We start from the raw sequence: 26,612 nt of genomic DNA, 5'->3' as shown, positions 1-26,612 counted from the left end.
ATTGGTCGTGGAGTCAACGGTAATAATTAATTTAAGGAAACCGTCATTTGTCATGGAATTTTCAACATGGCTGACACTAGTGACACTTGTTGGACGGAATTTTTTTTTTGGTTTGTGACAAAACTAGAAAACGAAAACAATAATTTTTGGCGAATTTAATTAATTTTCCCGTGCTCGGATGCAAAACGGTGCGACGTAGCGACCCTGACGCGAATCCGGCGCCCCTCAAACGCGCTCCCGCCGGTCCACCCATTATGTTTGTTGTCCCACAAGAGCCCAACATTTTCTTCATTTCGTGCGAAATTAGTGCAAATTTCCAGGATGAATAATAACAACTTCAATACAACCTCGACGAGACCACCTTCGTGAGTATTAGATAATTCTCTATAAAAAGACTCGTTTAACAACCATTATCATCGCCGTGCCTTATTTGTTGCTGATGAGCAATTAAAGTCAGAGGCTGTGGATGACAGGAGTTAATAAAAGGGATTTAGCATAGGAGGAGGCGTCTTTTCTTTCTGCCTTTTTCCTCTCACTTTTTCCGTAGCTTAAAGAAAACAAAAAGGGAGCCTAATTTATCAACACAAGTTCAAATAAAAGAACTCCTTGTTTACCTACAGTAAATAAAAGGAGAGTGGACACCCTTTTTTGATTGATGACCCCTCCCATATCAAAGACTTCTTGTTCATTTATGCCCAGTGCTAGTCATAGCATTGTTAATTTTTGTGGTTTAATCTTGCAATTTCTTAAGAATATCTATTGAGTATTAGAGAACAGAGGTCAGTATAGGTTGTGGGCAGTATGTCAATATATTGTTCATATTAACATATTATTACTTTTGCTTTGTATTAATTCATGATCAGGTTTCATAGGTAATTCTCAGGTGGTTTCCAGTGAGGATAATGGTCCTTCACTGGTATGCCTAACAATGCTACCCTTTGTCTGGCAAGGCAAAGACTTTTTAAATTCCTGCTAAATATATTTTTTGCTGTGTATTGTATTCAATTAGGTAAATTGTAAGAATGACCAATGCATTGGTCATTAGTAGTGGCTGCAGTATTGATACATATGTTACTTTAGTAATTATATTGAAAACAATGCTCCATTTTAGTGCATATGAATTTTTATCTATGTCCTTTAATCATTTAGTTACTATATTATATAATCTTGTTTATTTATCTATTTCAATTTTCAACAAGTTCTATGAAACTATACCACTTAAGCATCTATTAAGTGCTTAAAAATGAAAAATATATTAATTTTCATAATCTCTAATTATTCTGTCTAAGGATGCTACACATGACAGTAATTACCAATAACTATAATAAGAAATGTACACAAATATTTTTTCAGGAGTGGCAATGGCAGCCCTGGAACTTGGACTCCATCACATTCCAGCTCTGTAGGCCCCAGTCGACCTCCTTCTCTTATGGACCAGCAGCACAGCCATCTTAATGTCGTTAGGGTGGTTGTTACCAGAGATGGAGGGGGTTATGGCATGAAAGTGTCTGGGGACAATCCTGTGTATGTGCAAAGTGTCAAGGAAGGTAAGAAATGATTGTACTGTGTGATAAGCATTTGAAATTTTTGTGGGATTCCAGGGGGGCCCGCTGAGAAGGCAGGTTTGCATGCAGGAGATAAAATAATGCAGGTTAACGGTGCCAATGTTATGCATTCCACGCATACCGATGTAGTTGGTTTGATTAAAGGTTTGTTTTTTACTAATGTGTCAGTCCTAGCTGTCACTTTAATGTAATTTTAGCTCATGCTCAAGTAGTCCTAACAGTCCAGCAAAGAAATTCTCCATTAAGATCTCAGAGTTCTAGACCAGCTAGTCTTCCGTTGAACACGAGAATCACGGCTCCTCGACCGGTTGATGTGAGTTTTTGTCTTTCAATAAGGAATTTTTTCTGATGTCTCTTTTTTTTAGAACGAAAAACAGCATCAATTACAGCAGGAAAGGGAACAGTATTACTTGCTGATGATAGAGAAAGAGCAGCACCATTTAGTGAAGCTACAGGGGGAAGTGGCTAATTCACCCAATGAAAAGAAGCGTCAAGAGCTGATTAAAGTGGAGAAGAACTTGCGCACTTTGCAGGACAATCTCGCCAGAACTTTGTCTGAGGTATTTTCATTTTTTGTCCTCCCAGATCCTGTCAGTGATAATTCTATTTGTGGGTACATTTGTTACTTTTTATAGCATCACGGTCCTGCGTCAGAATCTCATTGTAACCTTCCGATTTCCCCTCCGAGTAATATGAACTCACCTGTAAGAAGAACTAACTCCGACGAGCCTCCGCCTTTGCCTAAGCGAAATAAACATTCAGATATTAATTCATTGTTCCTCTCTAACGAAATTAACGCGAACACGCCCAGGAGGGACCAGGTAAGTTCGGATTTTTGAGTAAAGTTAAGCCTGGTTCTCGTAATTGCAGGACTTCTGTATTTTGAAGTTTAGATTTGATGCTTGACTAGAATTTTCATTTGAATAAAATGCATCTTATGGAGTGTAGTAGTTGTAGTAGCAGCATGTACATATATATTCTTGCATTCTGTTTAAAAATAAGGCCTCACACACAAGTAGGAATTGTTGCAGCAGTGGAATTGCACTATATTCTGTGTTAAAATTAACTGAGAATAACATTCATCCATTACTAAGGTTAGTAATTTGTAGTTAGTCTTAATTTTAACTAAGAATAGTATGCAAATGCACCGTTCCAACGATCCCTACTTGTGTTTGAAGGAGTATTCCTAAACAAAATAAAAAAAGAACAATTCGCCTCACATGTATAGAACGTAATTATGTATATAGATTTTTTCGCAAATTTTTCTTTCAGTTGGCTTTAAATTTAAGTTACACTTACCCAATATTTTTACCCTCTTGTCAAGAATGAACTAAAATCTAAACTTTTTTAAACAATTTCCTTTTCAGTACTCCAAAAATCCGATTGCAAAGAAGTGATTTCTACAAGATTTTTCCATCCATTTGGTACTTCCGCTATTTTATCAATAATTGATAAACAATGTTTTTTTTTATATGTTTCTAAGGTATTTTAGTTATCTTATCACAAGAAATTTATAGTTATGAGAACCAGGTTCTACCGTTCTAATTTACTCAGCCATCGCTCTCACCGAGCTTCCACTCTGTGTGAATAACCCAACAGACCTAATCCGCTCGTTTTTCGACGCTTAAACTAACCCTTCATTAACAGCCGGTTGTGGAAGCTAACCTCAAGCGCCCCCCTTTCTTTTTCTAGCCCGTGTCTGGTGACGTTCCTCCCCCACTACCACCCCGCACTTACCCACCTCACAACACGCACACAAACGATTCGTCGGCGGCTAACTCCATTGACAAACAAATGTCTTACCCTCTAGTGGCCACGTGCACTTCCTTGCATAGTGACGCCGTAAGTACACCTTATCATTGAGCCATTCCGGACCTGGATTTTGCGTGTCTTGTCGCGTGGCGAGTAAAGCTTCCGTCTCATTGGTGGAAAAGTGACAATTACGTTGCCATTAAGTTAAATTAGATTTATGTGGTTTTCAAAGTCATTAACGTCAAAGTTAAGTTGTTTGTTTCAGCTGCAATTATCAGTTGCCCTTTGACATCACAAGCGATAGAATGACAAAACTTTGTTTATTGTCAATAAAAATTGTAGGTAAATGACACTTGGCGACGTACATATACAGGATGTTTCGCGACAACTTTATGTGAATCATTCTCCAAACGATTTTATATCGGGTAACATATAGAATAGGATACAAGCTGTATTTTTAGCTATGTTTAGTAGCTAGATACATACTTGTTCGATTTTTTGGATGGTAGGTTAAAAACAAATTGTCCATTCGCCATTTTATCGTTATCTGAGTATGACAAAAAGGATAATTAAATTTTGTCCACTACGATCTTTGAATCGCTAAACCTTTTTTCGAAACATCCTGTAAAGACACAGCAGCACGTTTGTTTTCATTGTTGTCGGTTTCTATGTAAAACTTGATTATCTCTAACTAAAGTTAAAAGAGTTGTTTTTACAGGCTGCAGCTAGTGCGAAGCACCATCGAACCAAGTCGAATCCGGAATGTCTAGTTTCTACTACAGATGGCGGATCGGAACCCAGAAGACCCGGTACGCCCCCTGGAACACCACCACCGCCATATCCTAGTCCGGAGCCGAATCGAACGCCACGAATGGGCGACTCGTTCGATGGGACATTTGATTCCATAATGGTACGTTTGTGGACAGTTAAATTTGCAGATTCATAAAAAGTGTGTTTGGGTTTAGTGTTCACCAAACGAGCCATTTTCGGACCAGGAGCATTCCTCGACTCCGCACATTCGCGCAGCCAACTCCCGCGTAGCTCAACAAACTATAATAAGCATGGAAGACGACGACATTTCTGACTTAGACATCGTAAGTATTTGTCCCTTTAAATAATCCTCAAACTGATTATTTTCCGGGATGTTTTAGGAGCAAGTAGAAGACCACGGTTACTTTAAATCGCTCGCTCGTCTTTGGGAGCATCTGCCCCATCTCGCGGTCTTCATGAACTATGTTTTATCCAACGCTGACCCCAACAGCCTACTTTTCTACCTCCTGACTGATCTTTATAAGGAAGGCAATGCCAAGGAGATGCGAAAGTGGGCGTTCGAAATCCATTCCTGTTTCCTTGTGCCGGGTGCTGTAAGTCGTATCTGTAGCCTTAGCAATTTCAGTTTGTAATGAGCTTTTTTAGCCATTGAGACTGAACAATGTGGACGAAAACATCGCAAGGGAAATTGACGAAGACTTGACCAAGGAGTATGAAAAAGAGGAGATAATGCGGAAGATATTTTGGAAGGCGCGGCAGAGGGCCAAGGAAGAGCTGACGAGGCAATTGGCTGATTTCCAGCAGAAGAGGACCGCCGGATTGGGGACCATTTACGGGCCCACTGATCAGGAGTTAATGGTATATTATTATTTTTCCTTTTCTTATATTACACTCACTTTCACATGAAATGCACCACTCAGTAATAATAATAATTAAGTCTTGTAATTTTGGCAAAATAATGCTTCATAATAGAGTATCAGACTTTCAGTTAAAAGATACAACATTTGATAATGAAAAAATTAATAATGAGTGACATCGCCTCGTACGGCAATGCAAGCACGTACTCTTCGCGGTATGCTTTGCAACAAATGATCAATATCTTCCTGGGGTATTTCATTCCATGCTACCTCAAGATGATGTCGTAGGTCATCCACATTGTTTGGAGGCCTCGGAAAATTTCGAAGACGGCGACTCATCATATCCCAAAGATGTTCGATGGGTGATAGGTCTGGTGACCGTGCAGGCCAAGGCAGTATTTCCAATTTTGCTTCTTCTAGGTATCTTCGAGTAATGTTCGCACTATGTGGTCTTGCATTATCCTGTTGGAAAATGCCATTTGGTAAAGTTTGCATGAAAGGTACTAATACTGGCCTCAGAACATTGTCAATGTAGCGACGTGCGTTTAGGGTGCCTGGAACGAACGCAAGAGAAGATCTTCGGCCAACACATATCGCACCCCAGACCATAACACTAGGTGCTAAAGCTGTGTGGCGCCTTTCAGAAAATTGCAAATTTCTTCTTTCACCTCGGTATCGTCTTACTCTTCTACGACCATCATTGATCCATAAACAAAATTGCGACTTGTCACTGAAGACGATATTGTTCCACTCATAATTCCAATCAATTCGTTCTTGACACCAGGCCAATCTGGAAGCTTGGTGTTGGGCGGTTAGTGGCAGTCGTAGATTTGGGCGGTATGAATGCAGGCCAAAAGACGAAATTCTTCTGTAAACTGTTGCCATCGACACCCGACGATTTAGAGCTCCCATCCAATCTACTGCAACAGACATTGTTGTTTGAAATCGATCACCAATGGCCATCCGTCTAAAAAGTCGATCTTCACGTGCGTTGCTGCTACGGGGAGGACGTCCAGCTGGACGATGTCGCTGATCCCTTTCTTCAGACCACGAAGACCATATTCTCGCCATCGTGGTGTGGTTCCCATTCATTCTTCGGGCAATCTCACGAAAAGAAAGTCCACCCTCCTTCATGCCGATAATTCGCTCTCTATCAAAATCCGAAACGTGGGAAAAATTTCGACGCTGTCTCACTGGGGGCATTTTGAGATGTGTTGTTCACAGTTCAACAACAAAATAAACTGATATTTCAATGTAAATATAATTTTATTTATTTACAATTGAATAAAAAATCTAATAGGTCGATGACAAATAAACCACTAGCATTCTTTCTTTTTTACTGAAAGTCTGATCATTTGATACTCTATTATGAAGCATTATTTTGCCAAAATTACAAGATTTAATTATTATTATTACTGGGTGGTGCATTTCATGTGAAAGTGAGTGTATTTTCCAATGTGGACCTTTCAGGATCATTACAACGACAAAGCCAAAGAAGCCAAACTGTACGAGAGCCTTTTCGTGCCAAAAGTCGAGCTCTATTTAGAAGAAATCGAGAAGGAGCACTGCGATCCTCAAAAGTACTATCTGGCTGCCGCGTTGATTACTATCCTGACCAGAGTTTTCAAGATATTGAAAAGTTCGCAGAATTGCGACTTGGACCGGGTGCCCACATTCGTGAACAAGGAGCGCTCGTTCAAGGCCAAGCTGGTGGACAAGTACTTGGGAGGTTACCACTTGCCCTGGAGGAAACTCAGCCATTTGAGTCACCAGTTTGTGGCGCAGCAGTATTTCACCGTTATGTCGTGCTACTACTGCCATCAGATCATCTATGGCATCTGTCCGCAGGGCTATCAATGTACCGGTAAGTTGCCATTTAGCTCGAAAGTGTCTCTAAGCGACAATCGGATTTAAAAGGTTCGAGGCTTGTTTTTAAACTTTGAGCGCTAATATCTTGGAAAGTGGTCAGTGAAACAATAGCTGTAAAGATTCATTCATTTTGGAATTTTTTGTATTTACGCAAAAATAAATACGACGAGGATCTAGATAGATGTAGCTGTGACTATGCTTTTTCGAAATATTCGCGCTGTAATTATAATTCACAAATTTACATTCGGACAATCTCCCCTCTTTTCTATATTCAGTAACTTCAGTAAATCTCATTTCAGCCTGCAACATTAACCTCCACCAAAACTGCGTGAAACAGTACGAAGACTACTGTCCAGGACCTTTCAAAGCGAAAGAAGGCAGAATCAGCAAGTTCATCGCGATGCGCCGCGAGAACAGCGATCAGAGTAGGCAGAAAAAGGTGTCGCAGTTCATCCAAAGTAAGTTTTTAAGTCCCGCTTTTCTGACGAATGAGCTAAAACATTGTCTTTTGCACAGACGAGCGAGAGAAACGACAGCAAGAGGAAAAGGAGAGCTTGCTGGAAGCTTCGGAAATAGGTAAGCGATCAGCATGTGTGACTTTTTAAATATGTCGTTTTAATGTATTTTATGACCATCTCGTACTGGTAATGGGACGAGAATAAGTATAATTAATGCTTATATTTTATAGTAGTTATAGCACCTTGTGAGCGTTTTCTAGAACTTTCTAAAGCTCGCGCGTAAAAATATTGGAACGTTCCTTCACCATGGTAAAATGTCCGGTGTCTATCTGCCTATCCTGAGAATATCCCCTACTGGGTACATTCAAATGAGAACTAAAGTGTTTTTGTCATCTTGAATCAATCGAATCATTGCCCGTAAAATCTATTACTACCATGACATTTTCCAGAACATCTTTTAGGCCTGGTTTATCCATTTCTATGGAAATTATTTTATGGGCAAAACTTGACAAACTGGGTCTTCGCAGATACACATCAATGCCACGAGCTTGATTAATAATGGGGAGGGGGGCTCGTAATATCGCTCAGAATTGACCCTTCTGTCCTCGTAGAGATAAATTACCAAAAGGAGGGGAAATGTTGTGAACCCTAGAGGTGCAGAAGGATAGTTAAAGGTATACCTGGAATATTCTGGTCGATTTTTAGCCAGCCTGAGAGGATCGGACGTTTTCACCAAACACTATTATTAGATAGTTTTGGGTAGGAAATCGCGTTTTTTTCCTAAGCTGCGCCTCGTCACTCATTAGTGACCTCCACAGGCATTTAATTCCAATTATTCGCCGCTCGTTCGTTTGTTTTTCGCGCAACTCCGCATCTGGAAATTTCACTTTTCCGGCGCAAAACCGAATCTCTGCTGAGATTTATGTCTCCCTCGTGATACGACCCACCCCCTCATGGCGCGCTTGGCCAAAATCGCGGCCCGCTTTGATCGTTTAGTCGATCGCGGCGTCCGCGACGCGACGCATCTCCGTTTCTTGGCACGCGTGCGCGTTCGTCTGATCCTTGACGAGGTCTCGGATTATTTTTGCAACGTACGGCGTTTGTTTTCCTTCCTCGTTGCTTCGTTGTTGCACCCACCGCCCGTTGACATCCAACTTTTCGCATGTAAACAATAATTGTTTACATTGGACAGGTAGAAATTGCACCAGCAGTCTGCTTATGTATTTTGCCCGCGGCCGATGGGCTTATCGGCTTTAGGTTGACCTTGGATTTATTTTCGGGATGTACCTTTAAAGATACAGTGACACACAAATGTTAAACAAATAAGTGCATATGGCACACTTTCCATCAGAGTGCTTTAAATGGGCATGTTCGCATTTTCCAGTGAGGCAATCATTTGGGTGTTTCATGTAAAGGTGTACAGGGTTATGAGCTGCTAAATATGTTCTATACGCTGAGGCCGTTTGGTTATTTTTTTCAATTCTATTTCAGAGTAATGTGTCGCACACAAGTCGGGGTGGAATTGTACACTATTCTCGGTTAAAACTGATTTAAGACAACGTTCGCCCTTTATTGAAGGCTCGGGCGAAAACTTCCGTTAAAGTTTCCGTGAATGGAAAAAAGCGTAAATTGACAGCTATTAAAATCGTATGAAAGGTGAATGCCTAAAATGTGTGAACCTCTCTACTTGGCCTGAGAAATTGAGCCCAAATATAATTGAATGAATGAGAAAATTGATCGGCAGACGCAGGCTAGGATATCACCGAATATAAAACCAGTAGCTTATTAGACTGGACACTCTGTACAATATTTCATCTCTTGGTTCGCCATTTACCTTTAACCATTTCGGCCTAATACTTATCTATATCTATCTGTGGCGATTTTCGAAATATTGATCAATGTTGGTATTTTTTACTAAAAATAAGGCATTGGGAAAATCTCTGTTTTGAAAAGGTTCCTCAATTTGACTCATGTAGATACAGTAATGGCCCTATGGGGGGGGGGCACGGCCCAGGTCGGAGAACTTTCTTAGGCAACGGTTTTTCTTGAGGGTAGGGGACGCTGATAAAAAAATTCGCCCAGTGCTTCAGATTTGCTAAGGCCGGTCCTGCCGATGTAGAATCAATGGATCTATCTTGTGCAGCATGATTTAAAATTGACGCTTTTAGGGTAGACACTAAATCTGCCCAAAGTGCATTTGTTTTAATAGAACGCCCTGTATATTTGCAAATGCGCTGAAAGACAATCCAAATGTCTTTAAAGCAATGTATCACGTTCTCATGTCTAAATTTTTATATTTCACTAATAAATGCCGTTTTGTGCATCGTCTAAATGTTGGATTATTTTGTCATTTTTCCAAAGGTGGCTTTGGAATGCTGAACACGATTCAATTGTTCAATCGCTCGTGAGTATTCGTTTCCCGTCGTATCGAAAATCTCCAGCCCAAGCGAAAATAATAGTCAAGTCAAAGCAATGTCTGAATTCAACGTAAAAAGTATGGTGGTTCGATTCGCGGATGTAGAAAGATAGAAAATCTGAAAAAGTAGCGGTGTAGTAATTTTTTCTAATCGGTAAATTACCGCAGAAATATTTGATCAAGACAAACAAGCCATGTTAAATTTATCTGGATATTTTCGAACTTGACCGGCAACTTCAATAGGGGCAAATGGAGCCACATATATGACGTAAGTCACCGTGACACTTATGACCTAAAAAATATTTAAAGGATTTATCCGAGTTTGAAATCACCCTGTACAACACTAGGCCCGTTCCAATAGAAAGGGAAATGATTCTCGGCGGTCACAAATATGCACAGGGTGCCAGTTGAAGCTCTTGGTGCATGTTTTTCACTGCTTCTTTCCTGCTGGAACGGAGTTTATAATAGGTGATTACTGAAAGGAGTCTAGTGTCGTTTAGTTACGTAACCTTGGGCGTGCCTGCCGTTCCCTCGTAGATTTCCCAATATCGCTCATTCTTATCAATTGAAACTATAAATATTAATTATGTCATCAATTCTGGTCGTGTGGATGCAGCCATACCGCTACTGACGTAAAATCCCAGATTAGAAATATATCGTGTCTTTCGTGCGCGACGATAATATTCGAATCAGGCAAACTTTATGCAAATTAATTTTAGATGATTAAATATTTACATTATGCCGGTCTGAATTTGGTTGTAAGTTACCCACGAACGTTAAATAAACTCGCTTTCTGCAAATCGCATAATATCTGAAAAAAACGGCGTTTTCGCCGCAATCGATTGAACCCGAAAGTTCCGATCCGGACGCGTGATTTACGAGTTGGGCAGTTATTTTTATCTGCCCATGACTCTCCACAATAAAACTTCCCCGCAATTAATTAAATTGTGTTTGATTTCGCTGCAAAAAACGATACTTCCATCGATTCCCCGGCTGGAAGCCTAGAAACGACCTTCCACGGGCGAGGATTTATCGGTTTATCAGCACGCGATTATCCTTTTCGTTTCGTTCTCATTGCAAAAGTCTTCTGGACAAAATGGCGAATTTGGAGCGCTGTTTGGAGTGCGCCAATGTGCGATCGAGACCGTTGTGCTGCATGTGACAGTTTGCGCCGTTGCCAACTTGTCACATTTTCCCTTAAACAGCCCGAATTTATGTAACGTTTCGGGTAAATCGCGCCCTACGCAGTTCACTTTGGCACGCCCAAACTTCAAAGTGAGCAAGATCTGAACTATAAACACAGCACATCCGGTATTACTATTACCCGTTATTTTTGGACGGTTTAAGTGTAATTGTTTCGGAACTTTACAGCGCCAACCGAATCGTTATACAATTTATTTTTTTTTAGTGCCCAGACCCGGGTTTTTGCGGTCCTTTTCGCGAGTTTTGCATCGAAATCTGAGCGAACCAATAGCGTCAAGGTGTATTGACAAGTCTTGTAAATATTTGTCCGAAGAATCGTTTGTTTTGGCAAAGCCTGTGCGCTAACGCATTTATCGTTTCCCCCGCATTATTTATGCAACATTAAAGATTCTAAGCACCGGGAGAAATTGTCTATTTTAATGCAAAAAGTGTGATGCTGCCGCCTCGTTAGATGTCTCCACGTGCGCTAAGAATTACTGTCACTGTCACTTTTGTGCAATAACAATGTTGCCATCTCGCAGCCGCTGCCTGTTTGTTCCGAAAATGCGAATTATTAATATCCCTATATATGCTTGATAAGTTCATTTAAAACCTAGTTCGGAAACGGTCGATTAGCGGCTAGCACGAATCTGCCGCGGCAAGTGGGGTTAGGGGGGTCAGCCTTAACTGCCACTAAAGCGAGGCGCGAACCCGATCTTAATTACGTTTAATTTCTCCTTTTTTTTGTCGGTTTATTTTTGGTTTCATTTCGGGCCAAGTGGGAACAAACACCTAATTATTACGCCCCGAGGCGTAAAGTTCTCTTAAAGGACCTTATGCGTATAGACGTCATTTTTAGGCTTAATCACAATTCAGCCGTTCTGGCAACATTGTCTGATGCGGTTTTCCGGTTTTCCACACACGCACACACATGTGTTTCTGGACAAGATCTCCTGTTCATAGGTGTCTAAACACGCCATCTGTAGTTGTCCAGAATCTATTTCCAGAGCAAAATTTATGCCCCATTCAAGCACCCACCGGCTTTTATTATGCAACGAGCGGATTTACGTCCGTTTTAAATACCCGGTGCCCGGTCCTTAAAAGATTTTTTTTTATAAATATTTATACAGTGCGATCATGAAAATTTTTTGTTTATTTGTGGTTTCGAAAATGATTTCTTGAACTTGAAAGTATCGGCAACTGTGGCAGGAATTTTGCGTCATTCAGGTTTGACATGCATACGACAGCCACGTTGCCAAACTGTCAAATAAATTGCTTCCTATGATTTTATATCTTTTTTCTGAAACGAGTTTTGTAATCCTCCTGGGAAGAATTTGCCGATAGGCTCCAGCTATACCGCCTCAGCCATTTAATTCAGCATAGTTTTAACGCGAAAATCCCTAATCTCAGATACTTCCCCCCAACTGGCAACGTTGCCTAAGTTGTTGGCAACGCGCATCTGATGTTAGCGTCAAAAGTTCAATGTCCTGATTACGTTGCCAAGAGGTTAATTTCCATTGAAACGGCGAAATAAAACCATATAATTGGTTCGTTGTTTCTTTATTTCCATGAAGGTTGTCATCCAGGTAACGTTGCCGGGGCTGTTGTGATTTATCCTCAAAGAATGACATTCAAGTTTACAAATAAACATGCAGCGCGGCGTTGCCATAATCACAAAATTTCAGATACTAATAGGACCCCTCGTTTCCCCATCGAAAGGTAGGAAAATTGGAAAAGAGGAGTTTCCTTGATCGCTCCATAATGAAAAATTTTCGGGATTTCGAAGTTACCAGCTTTTGACCTTGCCGCTATTAATGCCCGTTTAAAACCTCCACCCAGCCGCCATTTTTGAAACCAGTGCCGTCCTCGAAACCCGTGAAATTGTTTGTTTTCACTTAAAATGGCACATATGCATTCACCCTGTGTATACCGAAATTAAATTGTACGACTCGTGTTACGTATATAAAGAGGCGTTTGGCCCCAGACGAAAATATGTCGAAGGCGCGCTTTCGCCCCCTTTATCTATCCCTCAGGAAGTACGGCGACACTCCCTGACGAAGTTTCCTCCGTTCAAGGTCGTCGAATGTGCCGGTGCAATAAGGAAGCAGACTCAAAAGTTCGAGCGAAAGCCGTAACGTTGCACAGTTTTATGTGTGGTTTATGCCCACAGGATAATCCAGGGGCGTAGTGCGTCTAATTGAAAAACTGGAAAGTTCGTGATGGTTACAGTGGTGAAGTAAACGGTTCGAATGTTTCTTATGGAACCGGCGGAGGAGAAGCCGGGCACTCTGAAGAGGTCCAGCAGTTTCAAGAAACTGTTAAAGCTACCGAATTGGGCGTCCGTCTCAGGTAATAAGCTTTTGGTTCTGGACAAAATGGTGGAGAAAAGCTAATGCAATGTTAATTCAAAATGGACCATTTGGCTGTTCGGGGGTCTTTCTAATTTCTTAATCTGCGGACTTTCCTTAGGGAAAGGGGTGGGTTCGTTAATATTTTCACCGACCCACATTAAAAAATCTGGCCTCGTAGTTCAGCAGCTCCACTTGAATTTTCGAGATTTTCAAAGCATTTTTTGTTCACGGTTAATATGTGATTTTTATCGTCATTTATCTATTACGTACCGATGTAAATGAACAGATTAGCGAAACAGCGTCGTCTCGTCTGCGTGCGTTCGCTGTCAATCAATCCAATTGAAAATAACTGTGCCACTGTTCATCGCTTTAATTACTTTTTTAAAATATATTGCAATTTTGGCTTCGAGCCTAATTGCACCGTTGTAATTCTTTGTTTTTTCTAGAGATTTTTCGTTAATCTTAATCCCTAATTTTGATCCCTCTAGTTTGCCCGGAGGGGACGCTCGCTCACAACGGCCCCGTTTCACGTGCTATTTCCGTTGGCATTTTCGTTCCTCTGGCAGATAAGTGTTCCGCGATCCGTAAAGGGCTCTATATTTAGCCTGAAACGAATTACGGTCTAGGAATTAATTTTTCCGAAATGCCTCTTGTTCCTGCGACGAATATTCCTGTGTTTTGAGCGGCGCTTCACTTCAGCTTCGAGCACTATCGATAAACCTTGGAATTGACGTTCAAAGCTGATAACGCTAATAGATTTTGCCCGTTTGTTTAGGTTTATTATCTTTGTATTTTTACAAACGTCAAAATCAAGCCAAATACGCGACTCTGAACATAGAAACTCCTACGTGTTAATGAAAGAATACGTTAATCCTCGTTTATTGTTTTTATTAAAATGCCTGCGATTTTGCAATGACACAGATTTAAAACATATAAACCATAATAACATGTTAAGTAATATTGAGTGCAATTTTTACTGCTATGATCAGCACTAAAATAATATATTTTTTTTATTTCTAGGTAAGTCCCTGGGCAGCCTGGGTAAGTCAAGTTGTACTATCCGATTCATGGTTTCTGACCTACCAATAACAATTTTCGAAAATTCACCTTAATTTGGTGTTCTAGTTTTAGACCTGACTGACGCTAATAATTGCTGCGTACAAAAATCTAACTTTTCTTTGAAAAAAAATCAAACTACTTCCGCCCTAAAACAGGCATCAATGCGGCGCTCATTAACCACAGATGTGGACAATTTCATGGGCGCTATTGACGAGGAAATAACGGTTTGTTTACATCCACACTGTTTGCCTGCCGATCCCTGCTCGTAAACTCGTCCACATAGAAATTGCGCGGTGGGTCGATAAACGCCCACACAATTACCGACTCGGCGCTGTCGGTACCCGTGCCCATGACTAATGAACACATCCTTAGTGAATTGTTTTAAGACAAGTGACTGCTGTCAGCGGCGTTGCCGGATCGGCGAGCGGCCAGCGAATTGCCAGAAGAAAGTGCTATAAGGCGTTCTTTTGCCATTATTAATTGAAAATTAAATAAAATTGTGGAAGTCGTAAGTGAGGTGGTAATGTAGAGAGAGAGAGAGAGAGAGAGAGAGTAAAGTTCTAGTCAGCCGAAGAGCGCGAAATCATGTTAAATTATGAGTAAAAAATTAAAAGGACCTGGGAGCACAAATGGTAGTTTAATGTTGGAACTGGACGCTTCTGGATCTGATTATGAATTAGCGCTTAGAGGGTCCGGATGTTCTGGGTGTCTTTGGTACTGCACCATCAGGAATATGCGCAGTATACCGCTCGGTACTCCTTCCCCATAATTTCTCTGTGGATTTCTTTTTACCTCGTCGAAGCGAAACTAGGCATTCTTGATTAATCAGTTTGTTTCAGAGTCATCGCTGGCCCTTGCTCGAGGCGCGGCAACGTTGCCCGTGCCCTCGCCTCCTCACTCGCTGAAAATAAAAAACACTTTTGACAGATGTGAGAGGCGACGAAAACGCCCTGTTTCGTCTATTTGTGTTATTTTTTATTATATTTTAAATAGTTAGTAGTGTGTAAGTGCGCGTAATTATCGCAATAAATGGATTATCTCCACGGGGTAAGTGGTCCCGATCAAAGTCGCGACGCCGATATGCGATCGCTGTTTGTTTGTTTGCACTGCCGTTAAGTGGGGTTATGTTTACTTTTCCTGTGTGGTCAGTTTTTCCAATAATTTTTTAACTATTATTATTCCGTATTTGTCCTCAAATCGTCATGGATTTGAAGATCCCGGCCGGGCTAGCGATAGTTAAAGAGTACTATGAAATGTTAACGAGCGTACAATCCCGTAAAAAACGGTCAATATCTATACGTGCTACGAAGCAAGGATCAAGGCTCTGATGGCCTTGATAGATGTGTTATGGTTTGTGTTTTATGGTACCTGGTATTTTTTTAATGGTTTTATAGGTTGTTTACGGGTTTTTTAAGACTTCAAATCTCAAGTTGCTGTTAATTTAGTTGTTTAATGCATCATTGCAGTTATCCTCAGCAATGTCTAAGGGGGTTTGAGCTTAAACGTGTAACGAAGGAACTAACAAAGCACGTAACCAAAAATCCGCTTATTAGAATTTTTTAACATTCATTGAATAAGTGCGTTCAAAAGATAGAAGAGAATTTAGAATAATGTTACTAAAATCACAGTAAAAATATTACAATGAACATTGCAGCAATTTGATAGAAAGTAGTGCAAAAATTGCCAAATCAATAAGATATATAAGCTCTAGGAAAGGTTTGTCATTGGGCCTATAGTTAGCCAAGTAATAAAATGCCACCAAGCAACCTATCTAGGGAAGAGAGGAAAATCCTTCAACATGGCATTGGTAGTTGAAGACAAATAAGTAACAATTAGTGGTCAAAACTCTCTTAATGCTTCGAGGTACATAAATCCAAGAATATTGAAAATTACCCCTTCAATACAATTTTGTCCAAGCTCCTCAATGGCGTCACTGGTTCTCTTGTGTAATTTGTCTTCTTGATGTCCTCAAAAGAAGAGATCTGGCGGCGTAAAGGATGGTGGACGTGGTGCCCCTCTTCCCTTCATAGCTTAGCTTCCCATTACTTCCCACCTAATTGTGTCCAAGATTGGTGTTTAGTAACAATCTGGTGGCCCTGGCATTACCTTTATTAATCCTGTTTTCCATGAATTCTATCAAATGTTGGTTGGTGGTCATAGCTCAACATTCCTCAACAAATCTTCTAAAAGACAGCATGGTATGAATGTAAAAGAAAAGTTGTTAACCTCCAGGAAATTGCTCTAATTAAGTTGCGTTTCATTAAGTAATTGGCATGATTTTGTGACCAGGGCATAAGCCTTATTTCTTGAGATATTCAAAGAGCCTTGATTTTCTATCAGAGAGAGCACAGTTATTTCTGAAGATGCTTTTCTCATAAAACCAATTAATACTGAGCTTCATAAAAGATTGCTTTCTCCGTTGTATGATTCACGTAGTTGTGTCAGGTTCCCTGCTTGTTAATTAGCAGTAAGTTTTTCGTTAACTTTTCGATTCAGTGGTCCGTCGAATAGCCCATGGTGACTCCCTGAATCCGCTTAGAATCTTTTTATATCGAACGGTTTCGATGAAAACTTCATTTTCGATCGGTCGCGGTCCACTTGTCCATCATTAAACCGATCGTTATTCCAGATTAAACGTAATTAAGATGCGATTATCGTATGTATTGTCGGCTATTTTCGTCCGAGTTTGCACATCATCGTCAGCCATAAAAATAGGATAATGATCCTCACAGCGATTTTTCTTCTATATATTGTCAGTCTTATCACGGCTTATTGGGAATTTCACCTTCGTCGATAAAGTTATCACCACAGCTCGCAATTCCCAACAGTATCTTTAATGTAGACTTCCAGCGTGTATGATGATAGCGATTATCACCTTAGCTACCACACACTCCCTTGTTCATGGCGATTATTTAATATAGCATTTCTTCGCAGTCTTCAATGTCGACTTGCGGCAATTATTACTGCGAAGCAATAGAAAGTGAATGATAACGGTTACATCGAGTTAGTAAAGTTAGATAATATTAATGGGCGAAATTCGTAAGTAACCATTTTTCGTGTCAACTTTCGTATCGTGATTTCAGCGCTTCTTAGATCAAACTAAACATGACCCCTTTCGGCACCATCCCATGTTTGCTAACATCAAATGTGCTTTAATAGTGATGTGATAAACTGACGAGATGTGGTCAAAACAAGCGGACACCACGCGGACCAAAACCAACATGACCTCGTTCAGGAATAAGATAACTAATAGGAAGTCGAAAAATGCTACGGCTGTCGACAACAAGGCTGTCGCAGAGGAATCTGAGCAGGATAAAAAGAAGCAGCCGCCGCCACAGCAGCAAGCGAAGGCTGCGAATCAAAAGACTGGGAGGAACAGGGCGAGGAATAAAAGCAAAAAAGACGCTGCGAAGAAGCAGGAAGAGAAGGGCAATAATAATGTCCCGGACAATAAGGTAAAGGCCTGCATGGAGATCTGCGGATTGATAGGCTCTCTTGGAAACCAAATGCGCTGGTAGTAAATGTCGGCGACCGTCGTGCGTTATAGAATTGCCTCTAACCACTGCACAAATTTTGGCAACAGTCTAGTAACCTTTGCGAATAACCCAACAAAATGGTCGACAGTGGTTGCGACCGTGACGTTGCCGCATTTGCAATTTCGCGGCGCCTCGATGCAGGATACGTGCTGCTATGCATAGTGTCAAAAATGACGTTTTCTGCACCATCTACGCAGTAAATTGGCTAGCCACGAAATTGCCGGCGTGGCAACATCGCGGCTGCATAGGTGATCGGTCATCATATAATTTCTTTATATGTTTTTTTATAATTAAGAGTTGGACGTGGCTGAAGCCTCTGGAATATTTCCAGTAATAATCTAAGACAGTGCATGCTATTTGACTCTTGAAATTCATGCCTAAACACATGACGCCGATGTAGTCAGTCATTGACGTTAGTACCTTTGTCACATCTGTTATGTAAACGTTCAATTTCGCACCCGAATTCCGCAATTTTAAATTAAAAAGAAAATCGTATAATCGAGCGATTTTTTTAGCCAAATAGTATTAAACAAGAGACTGATAAAACTCCACCGGAACCTGTCACGCCGGTGGGCGAGTGCGACGTAGTGGTTCTGCGGAACCCCAATAACGCGGTCCGCGCCCCCAATTCCGCCGTGAAACGTTACAGCGACAGCTTCGTGTTAGAGAACCAGACGGAAGAACCCGCGGAAGACGCGAAGGTGTCCACACCTTTAACGACCCCCCTAACTAGGGCGCTGAGCGGGTTCTTTGTTATGGATCAGGCCAAGAAGCACAACAGACGGTTCAGCGATTTGTTCAGGTAGAAATGTGCGTAATAGCCTGATGGGGTTGCGTAAGGTTAGGGCGATTTTAGGCCGGTTAACAGTAAGTTTTCGAATAGTACTGAGAGCCTAAAAATTCAGTTGGACAAGAACATGCCCGAGAAAATGGCAAAGGCGGACGCGAAGACTAAAAAGAGTAAACTACCGCGCAAGGTGGATAATGCCAAAAAAGGGTCGCAGCAGGTGAGTTAGGGCTGGGAAACCACTTAAGTTCCTTCTTTTCGCACTTTTCTGTGTAGTCTAAACTGGACTTTGTCGAGCCCACCACTATAGAGACGTCCAGCTCCTACTTGAAGAGGGTAAAGTCGAGGATTTACAAGAGCAAAAGCGATGATTGCGCTAAAATTGAGCTGGACAATAAATACAAAATTCTCAAGCCAAAGAGGTCTTTGGACCTCAACGGGCGAATCCCTGAGGAGGACGTGGCGTCTCCTACAGGTTAACTCAGTAAAACAAACTTAAATCAGACATCTTCACAGAGCAATTTCAGGGGTGATTCAAAAGTCCCTGGGACACTTCCACTTCAGCAGACTCGCCAGACAGGCGACGAACTTGGAACAAATTAGGTGATTTCTGTGTTTGATTTGAGCATATAAATAAGAATGCGGCGATTTTAGTCGGCCTTTTGGCTCTCAAAAGTCAGTTGAAAATCCGCTCTCGCCGGGGGCGGACAGGCCCGTTTTGGCAAAATCCAAATCGAGCAGCGCCATCAACTTGAGCCTGTTGAGAGCGCGCCGAGCGAAGCTCACGGACCAGGCATGCGCTCCCCTCTGTAAAGACGAATTTGACTTTATAGCGTTTGGAGATGTGCGGCCTTTTGGATCCAACACCAGTTTACATAACGTTCTTAGTTGGATGCACGTAAATAAAGGTGAAGGGCTGGCAGGATTTTTTTTCTCTGTCTTTGATTATTTGGATAGTGCAACTTGATGTACCCACAGATTGTCTTGCGAAAAGTAGTGTTTTGACTGAATGATTTAGGTGAATCTAAAGTGTCCCAGCCTGTCTCAAGGAGCGGTTCGGACCGCAGACCGGACTCTGTCCGGGAGGAGGGCGTTCGACCTGCGAACGATTCTGGATCTGCGCAGCAGACCGACGGATCCGCAGACAATCAGGCGGCCCCAGTCGAGAAGAAGGAGGCGGCAATGTCGCAAGAAAGGTTAGTACTGCCCCTCATTATTCTTTCTTACGTTAGAAACCAAAAAAATCGTTCGGGGATCTCCGCAATTGATCCAAGCTCGCGTTCAGGCTGTCGCTCCAGGAAATGACCGCATTATTTTGCTATAAAAGTAAAAATGCTAAGAAATTCTGATTTTTTTAAAATTAAAAAATGGCAATTTTTGTAAAAAAGCCTGCAGTTATGGAGCGATGAAATACTTGACAAAATTCGTTTCTTCAGTTTTCACGATGTAGCGCTATTTTGTATCTCCGTCGACGTGCTCCATGTATATATTTTCCACTACCTGATGGCTTCGATGTATCTCATCCATCGGGTTATCAGTGACTGAAAGATTAGATTAACTTCTCGTTATTTATTTCGGTCTCGTTTGAATTTCATTTTTGTCGATTTAGTTGATAAAACCGAGCAATTTTCCCTCACCTTTAGCCACTCCGTTATAGCCCCCCACTATCAAGATTAGTGATTATGACCGAACGCGTGGCCTTTGAAGCCACCTTGTTCCAATATCTCCAAAAAGCCGGGTTAATTCAGTTTAGTTTTCTAATTACCTTCAATAATGTTAATTTGGACGATTGGCCTTGAGCTCTGATCATGAAAAATGTGCTTTATATAACAGCTTTGCCCTCGGGGATGGATGTTGTTTGTTTTAACCATTGATTTATTCATTAGCTCCCTTTTATGACTGTCGTTGCATTATGTAACGAGTAAAAAAAAACCGCATAACAAGCCCCTTGTTGCCGATAAAGTTCCATAAATGAATCGTTCGTATTCCAGTTCTGCCAATTCGCATTCTGGAGGGGCCAAGCGGCGTCACGCCGCACACATCAACCGGTCCGAGAGTGTGAAAGAGCAGTCTGATAAGGTGAGAGTCTTTCTTTCGCTAAAGGGGTATAAATGTTAATTTTAAGCGAGCTTAAGTACCGGTGCAGCCAATGCACTTAAATTTTCTTGTCTTATCGTGGCGTTCATCACTTTACAGAGCAGGAATAAGCAGCGCAGGAATGTCAGCGATCCCTCTCATTCCATCAATGCCAAGTAGGTCGACGTCGCCCCTTTTTAACTCGAAAACATTAAAAATTTTACCATTTTAGCTATGGCGGAGAGAGCGAGCAGCAAGCCGACTTGTCCCAGAAGACGGACTCGGGCAGCTCGTCCAATTCCAGTATATCGGGGGTTAAGTGAGTCCCTAAGCTTTCCGATGTATGCCGTGTTTCTAAGAGTGTTTTTGCTTTAGTGGGCAGTTGTCCGAAAGCCCGTCGAATAGCATGGACGTCCACCAAGCGACGGTCCGCACTCAGTCGGACTTGGACAGCGATATGGATGGCGAGACCGATCCGCTCAACTGGCAGGAGCTGGTCACTGAGGAAGAGCTGAAGAAGCTGAATCCGAAGGAGAAGAAACGGCAGGAAGTCATAAACGGTGAGTTTCGTTGAACTTTTAACTAGTTTTTTATTCAGCTCTGGAATAATGAACAACTGGCCACAGTTTTAATGTCAACATTGCTATTTTTTCTATTTCATGGCTTGTTTAATACCATATAGAGTGACAGGTGACAGTTACGTTGTCAGGTGCCAAGTTTGACAGTACAGTGGGAAAATACTTGTATTTCGGAAATTAACAAAAACTTTTTGAAGGAAGATTACTTATATTCATTAATGTTCATTGGTATTAATAATGCCATCGTGCATTTCTCGTTCCTTTGTACTAAGAAGCCAAAGGAAAGAGGAAGATGCTTCGTATAACTGGTCTGGAACGGTTATGTACAAAATGGCCAACTGTGTGGTAGTGCGCTCCGCCCGAATAGATTTCTCGTGCCTTATCGTGCGATTGCAGTCTCTTCAATAATCTCAAATGGAGCTGGTTTTCCTGTTTCAGAATTATTCCAGACCGAGGCATCGCACGTGCGCATGCTGAGAGTGCTGTACAAATTGTTCTACAGGAGCATAGACAAGAGTCAGCTGCTGAAGCCCGACGAGATCAATCTGATTTTCCCGAACATCGAGGAGTTGTACAACGTGCACACTGAAATTAACAAGGAGATGCGCCGATTGAGAAAGGAGGACCCTCTAGTCAGACAAATCGGGGATATGCTCTTATCCATTTTCACCGGTGAGCTAGTTAATCCGCGTCCTGAATGTTGAGAGGCGAGCAAATCATACGTTAATTAATACATTCAAAACAGGTCCTCAAGGTGAGCTCCTCCAGAAGGCTGCGGCTACGTTCTGCGAGCGTCAACAAATGGCCCTGGAATTCATCAAAAAACGACGGGAAAGGGACAACAAGTTCGATTCGTTGCTGAGCGACTGCGAGAAGAAGAGAGAGTGCCGAAGGTTGCAGCTCCAAGGTACATCCTTTTTCCCCCATAATTCCGCATTTAACTACACTGTCGTTTCAGGTATTGTGCCATATGAAATGCAGAGACTTACGCGGTACGCCCTGCTACTCGAGCGCCTGATTGAGAGTGTGGAGGCGGCCGAAAAGACGTGTAGTGATTACAAAGACGAATTAGTGAAACTCAGGCAGGCGCATCACTGCTCCAAGGAGGTCCTCGGTTTCGTGAACGAGGCCACGAAGTTGGCCCACAACAAACATCGACTGGAGGAGATTCAGCGGCACTTGGATGTATCGAATTTCCGCAGTTCCGACCTGCAAATTGTCAACGATTTCAGGAACATCGACCTGACCAGGCAAGGATTTGTCACACGTGAAGGTTTTGCTTTATTGCGTTTTTCCTGCAGGTACAAATTGGTGTTAGAAGGCGGTTTGCAGTTACGTCGGCCAAACAAGCCTCCAGTCCAAGTGCACGTTCTCTTAATGGAGGAAATCGTGGTGATTCTGCAGAAAGAGAGCGACCGGTTCATTCTGAAGTTCTTCCAAACGGGCAGTGCTGCACAGCCGCCACTCAGTCCTATTATTAAGATGAACACGTTGTTGGCGAGGGAGAATGCAGTCTGTGAGTTTTCTGAAGTCAATATTGTACAGACAATTTTACTCATTAAAAATTCGCCAATTGAAATTCTCGATACGGAAACCATAAACCTGTTATTACGGCATGCGATGCAGTGAATATACATCCGCAGAATCGCTCACTCATTCGCGTTCCCTCTGTACGGTATCGCACTAGTTCAAATACTAGTTCCCATACACGGTCCTTGAACGCTTTCCACATGTAGTGAGAATTCATATCGTATTATTGACATTATATTGTTATTTTCAGGTAAAAATGCCCTGTTTCTTGTAAATACGTCCACGACAAACAGTCAAATGTACGATTTGTGTGCCGAGGATGAAGTCAAACGGGAGACGTAATTTGACATATTTCGTCAAATTTTTTCTGTGTTAAATGTGAATTTTCAGTTGGTTGAAGCACTTTTCTGAGGCCTCGGACACGTACAATCGACGAGAGGGCAAACCGATCAGACCACCTGCCGCGCCCATCGTCCTGCAGCCCCACGAATCCGATTCGGACAACGAGTCTGTTCAGTCCCCCGTTACGACAGAAGCAGTTGCTGCACCTGAAAAGGAGGAAGAGGAGCGTGCGCCATCTGAAATGCCAGAACAGAAAAAAACCGATGTGGAGGACCCAGGGGCGGGCGGCGATAACTCGCCAGGTGAGCCGCATTTAATCGCTGAAAATTTATAGGTTTCACTTAACTTTAAACAGAAACCAAATATGTAAATTTACTTTAATTACAATCAGAAGGAACTTGATCTTTAACGCACGGTTTTGGGTATGCGCACTGGGAAAATATACGCAATTGTTGCCATTAAGGTGCGTCGAGAGCTGCTTCGGATAATCGAATAACTCTGAGGGGACGTGAATTAGTAACCTCAATTAATCGATTTTCTAAATAACATTCAAGATATACTGAAAAAGTAAGTCGAAATTCTTCCAATTGATTGGTATTTTGCGCATTATCTTTACTTGAAACTTCACTTGGTATAATTTTACAAAACACGTGGGCTAAATTTTGCTTGTGCGCACGTTCGCCCTACTAACCCTTGGTGATTTGGAGGTGTGATTCTAGATGAGACCAATGGTGGTGGTATTCACATAACCAGCAAAGTGAGTGCCGAGGAGTGGCCCCTGATCCAGCCCTCACAGGTTAACGTCCAGGTGCCGCCGGTGCACGTTGCTGAATCGATGCTTACACCCTTAGGTATGGTTTCGGAACTGCCACACCTGATTTTAAGCACCTAATTATTAACCATGTGCGCAATGGAATAGTTTAGCTATAATGTAATTTTTGGTTTGGCTTTAGAGCAAATTCGAAGGAAAGACGCACTGGTCAAGCAGACGTTGGCCGAGAAGGAGGACCTCGTGGCCGACTTACTAGCGATTCCTCGGGAACATTTTGAACATATCGCCGACATGGCCTCGATGACTGTCGAGAGCAATCCCACCGAAAACCATTCGTCGTCGGATATTGTTGACCGACTTCTGGCCAGCGTTTTTCAGGTAAAAAAAATGATTCTGGATTTTTACGAATAAAAATTTTAGTAAACCGAATACATTAAAATCACAAAGATTCAAATTAACGATGAACAAATAAATCCGGCAAATTTATACATATGACAACAGCATACAAGAAAAACCGTAGAATATTTCGCCTTTGCCACATTGTTAAGAAATAAACTTATTTTTATTCAATGTTCAATGTGATGGACAATGTTTAGGTGGACATTCTTCAAAAAGCCGTCAATGAGGCTCTGAACGTCACCGAAGGCGACGTGATCGCGTCCAGGGGGGGCAAAACCACCACTTGCTTGACGCAAGAGGCATCTGGCTCTGCACCCGAAACTACCAGATCTGTGATTCCCAGTGTGCCTGCTAAGTTAGTCGGGGACATCGCCGCTTCCCTCAGCTTACAATTGAATACTTTATTGGTAAAAACTTACTATACTTGAAACGATTGTACAATTTTTCACGGCGAATACTTCTAATAGATTGAAATCAGACAAGTAGAAGAAGACAGAGATAAGCTGCGAAAGGAGCTTCACAACGTACGGGAGAAGCTGCACGAAGAAAACAATCTTCACAATCCAGTGCCATTAGAAAAATCAACGGTTTCCGATGAAAATGCCCAGGTGAGATCGTTGTGCTCTGGTAAAATGTTTGGTATTAATGACGCTGCAATACAGGAAGTTTTCTGCGAAGCAAGCGACGAACCATTCTAAAACGGCTCTAACGAAACCAATGATGATATCAAAGTTACTAAGCCGAGGTGTACATTTTTTATATCCAGCCTATCGTTATAGCAAAATAGATGATATTTTTGTACGACGCATTGATATAAATTTTAAGTAGTTGTTATCAAACAAACGCAAAACTGCTCAGTTTTGCAATAACCGGTGCAATATTGTCTTATTTTAAATCTTGTTTTACCTCTATTGTAATTCATTTTTAATTCAAATCAACAGGGGGGCCCAAATTTTTTTAAAGGAGAATCTCCAGATCCCATAAACGAGGCCCTGTAACAATTGTAAAAAGTAGATCTATTTATTGAAAATCGTTTTAGTGTCGCATTTATGCCCTGCTTAATTTTTAAAAAAGACCTTTTGCTGTATAAGAGCCTAAAAGTAATTTTTGTACTTACTTTCGCGGTGTCTTTATTGGACCCGACGCCTTGTGGTGGTCGGTACGTTTATAACGGAGTTTCCAACATAATCTAGAGCCGTTATAAGCGCATCTAACTAGTATCCTCTCGGAGATATCTGTATATAAAGTCGTTTTTTCTTACGTTTCGAAATTTCGTTTTTCGCTAATTGGGGCGAATAAAACTGTCAAGTGGATCTTCTGCAGCTACTATAAATAGGAAAAAAAGACAATAAAATCGGTTCCTTTTTACCACCTAACAACACTCGAAAAAAAAAAAACCAGTTTTGTCCGCTTCGTTTGGCATTAAAACAGCATAACAATTTACCTGAACATAGTATTGTAATTTATTGTTATAGCATAGCTTTTTAATTTATAAATTGGTCGAAATGGGTGCTACGACGTTCTAGAAAGTGCCTTTATACCCACCCCCTCGCCTTCGCGGGCGGCATCCATTGGCTTTTATGATGTAATAGCTTTATTATTATTACGAAACTACGTATTGTGTATTTTTAACCAAGGAAAAGTGCGGCATTTATGTAAGTAGATTTTTATTACGTTATTAATTTTTCTATTATTTTTTTATTAGCAGTATCCACCGAGCTAATAAGTATAGAACAATTATTGTTATGTATTTATATTGAAAGGTAACAGTCCTCTTATTGGATAATAAAAACTTTTAAAGTAGACTGTTGTCTTTTATTGAGTCAATGCGAATTAATATTTTTGAAAGGATTGTATCTCGGCTTAGGTACAATTTTTATTGTTTTCAATATATGTAACAGCAAAGTATTTAGAATTTCTCTTCATTGGAAAAATGTTACACCTTGTAACTCGATAAGTAAGACCTCGCGGACCCACGCGTAAAATTGACGGTGAAAAATTTGCCAAAGATGTGACAAAATGTGTGGGAACTTCGCAAATTCCGTCATGGAAAAACCAGTGGCGTACACAACAGTTTCGCACAAAAAAAATAATAAAAATTGAAGTGCTCCGATTTTGAAGACATTTGGTTTGCAGATAGGCATTTGGAGTACCTGCCTTAGTACCAAATATTTTTCAAATCGGAGCAACTTGGCTTTTTTGGCCAAAAATTTTCATGATGTATAGTCCATGATATTTTTTGGACCCAAAAATCGGGGTTCTCCGATTCAAGTTTTGACAACGGCACATTAAAACTGCATCTTACGGCCACT

General features: G+C 41.4%; 2 protein-coding genes across 7 annotated transcripts; both read left to right on the top strand.

Moving 5' to 3' along the window:
- Positions 1 to 71: 71 nt before the first annotated feature.
- On the top strand, positions 72 to 26,095 carry RhoGEF2 (Rho guanine nucleotide exchange factor 2). 6 transcript variants are annotated; one of them, XM_066400043.1, is made up of 30 exons: positions 73 to 365; positions 1,354 to 1,547; positions 1,602 to 1,709; positions 1,763 to 1,878; positions 1,931 to 2,125; positions 2,201 to 2,386; positions 3,258 to 3,407; positions 4,036 to 4,227; positions 4,283 to 4,411; positions 4,469 to 4,681; positions 4,734 to 4,946; positions 6,416 to 6,809; positions 7,114 to 7,272; positions 7,331 to 7,390; positions 19,622 to 19,799; positions 20,595 to 20,682; positions 20,800 to 20,855; positions 20,912 to 20,998; positions 21,055 to 21,239; positions 21,696 to 21,929; positions 22,003 to 22,164; positions 22,216 to 22,507; positions 22,559 to 22,773; positions 23,038 to 23,125; positions 23,178 to 23,431; positions 23,849 to 23,980; positions 24,083 to 24,279; positions 24,498 to 24,707; positions 24,768 to 24,908; positions 24,963 to 26,095. In XM_066400043.1, exons 1-30 carry the CDS (start codon positions 322 to 324, stop codon positions 24,996 to 24,998), a joined length of 4,908 nt encoding a protein of 1,635 aa, XP_066256140.1. In that variant the 5' UTR covers positions 73 to 321; the 3' UTR covers positions 24,999 to 26,095. The 6 variants fall into 6 exon arrangements, with proteins under 6 accessions (XP_066256141.1, XP_066256140.1, XP_066256139.1 ...); XM_066400042.1 differs by having other exon boundaries at positions 23,837 to 23,980; XM_066400044.1 differs by lacking the exon at positions 23,849 to 23,980 and having other exon boundaries at positions 72 to 365.
- On the top strand, positions 15,187 to 19,623 carry LOC136415465 (neurofilament heavy polypeptide-like). Its single transcript, XM_066400048.1, has 7 exons — positions 15,187 to 15,327; positions 17,440 to 17,735; positions 18,332 to 18,618; positions 18,673 to 18,823; positions 18,880 to 19,078; positions 19,131 to 19,206; positions 19,258 to 19,623. Exons 2-7 carry the CDS (start codon positions 17,460 to 17,462, stop codon positions 19,568 to 19,570), a joined length of 1,302 nt encoding a protein of 433 aa, XP_066256145.1. The 5' UTR covers positions 15,187 to 15,327; positions 17,440 to 17,459; the 3' UTR covers positions 19,571 to 19,623.
- Positions 26,096 to 26,612: the final 517 nt, after the last annotated feature.

This window comes from Euwallacea similis, chromosome 20 (genome assembly GCF_039881205.1).
Source record: "Euwallacea similis isolate ESF13 chromosome 20, ESF131.1, whole genome shotgun sequence".
Taxonomy (NCBI): Eukaryota; Metazoa; Arthropoda; class Insecta; order Coleoptera; family Curculionidae; genus Euwallacea; species Euwallacea similis.
This window is presented reverse-complemented; position numbering and strand designations above follow the sequence as displayed.

Coding starts and splice junctions, on each gene's coding strand:
- RhoGEF2 (XM_066400042.1), top strand. CDS start 322: ATGAATAATAACAACTTCAATACAACCTCGACGAGACCACCTTC. Junction 4,947..6,415: donor CCACTGATCAGGAGTTAATG/GTATATTATTAT, acceptor TGGACCTTTCAG/GATCATTACAACGACAAAGC. Junction 22,774..23,037: donor GGCGAGGGAGAATGCAGTCT/GTGAGTTTTCTG, acceptor TGTTATTTTCAG/GTAAAAATGCCCTGTTTCTT.
- LOC136415465 (XM_066400048.1), top strand. CDS start 17,460: ATGTGGTCAAAACAAGCGGACACCACGCGGACCAAAACCAACATGACC. Junction 18,824..18,879: donor CCAAAAAAGGGTCGCAGCAG/GTGAGTTAGGGC, acceptor TTTTCTGTGTAG/TCTAAACTGGACTTTGTCGA. Junction 19,079..19,130: donor GGACGTGGCGTCTCCTACAG/GTTAACTCAGTA, acceptor GAGCAATTTCAG/GGGTGATTCAAAAGTCCCTG.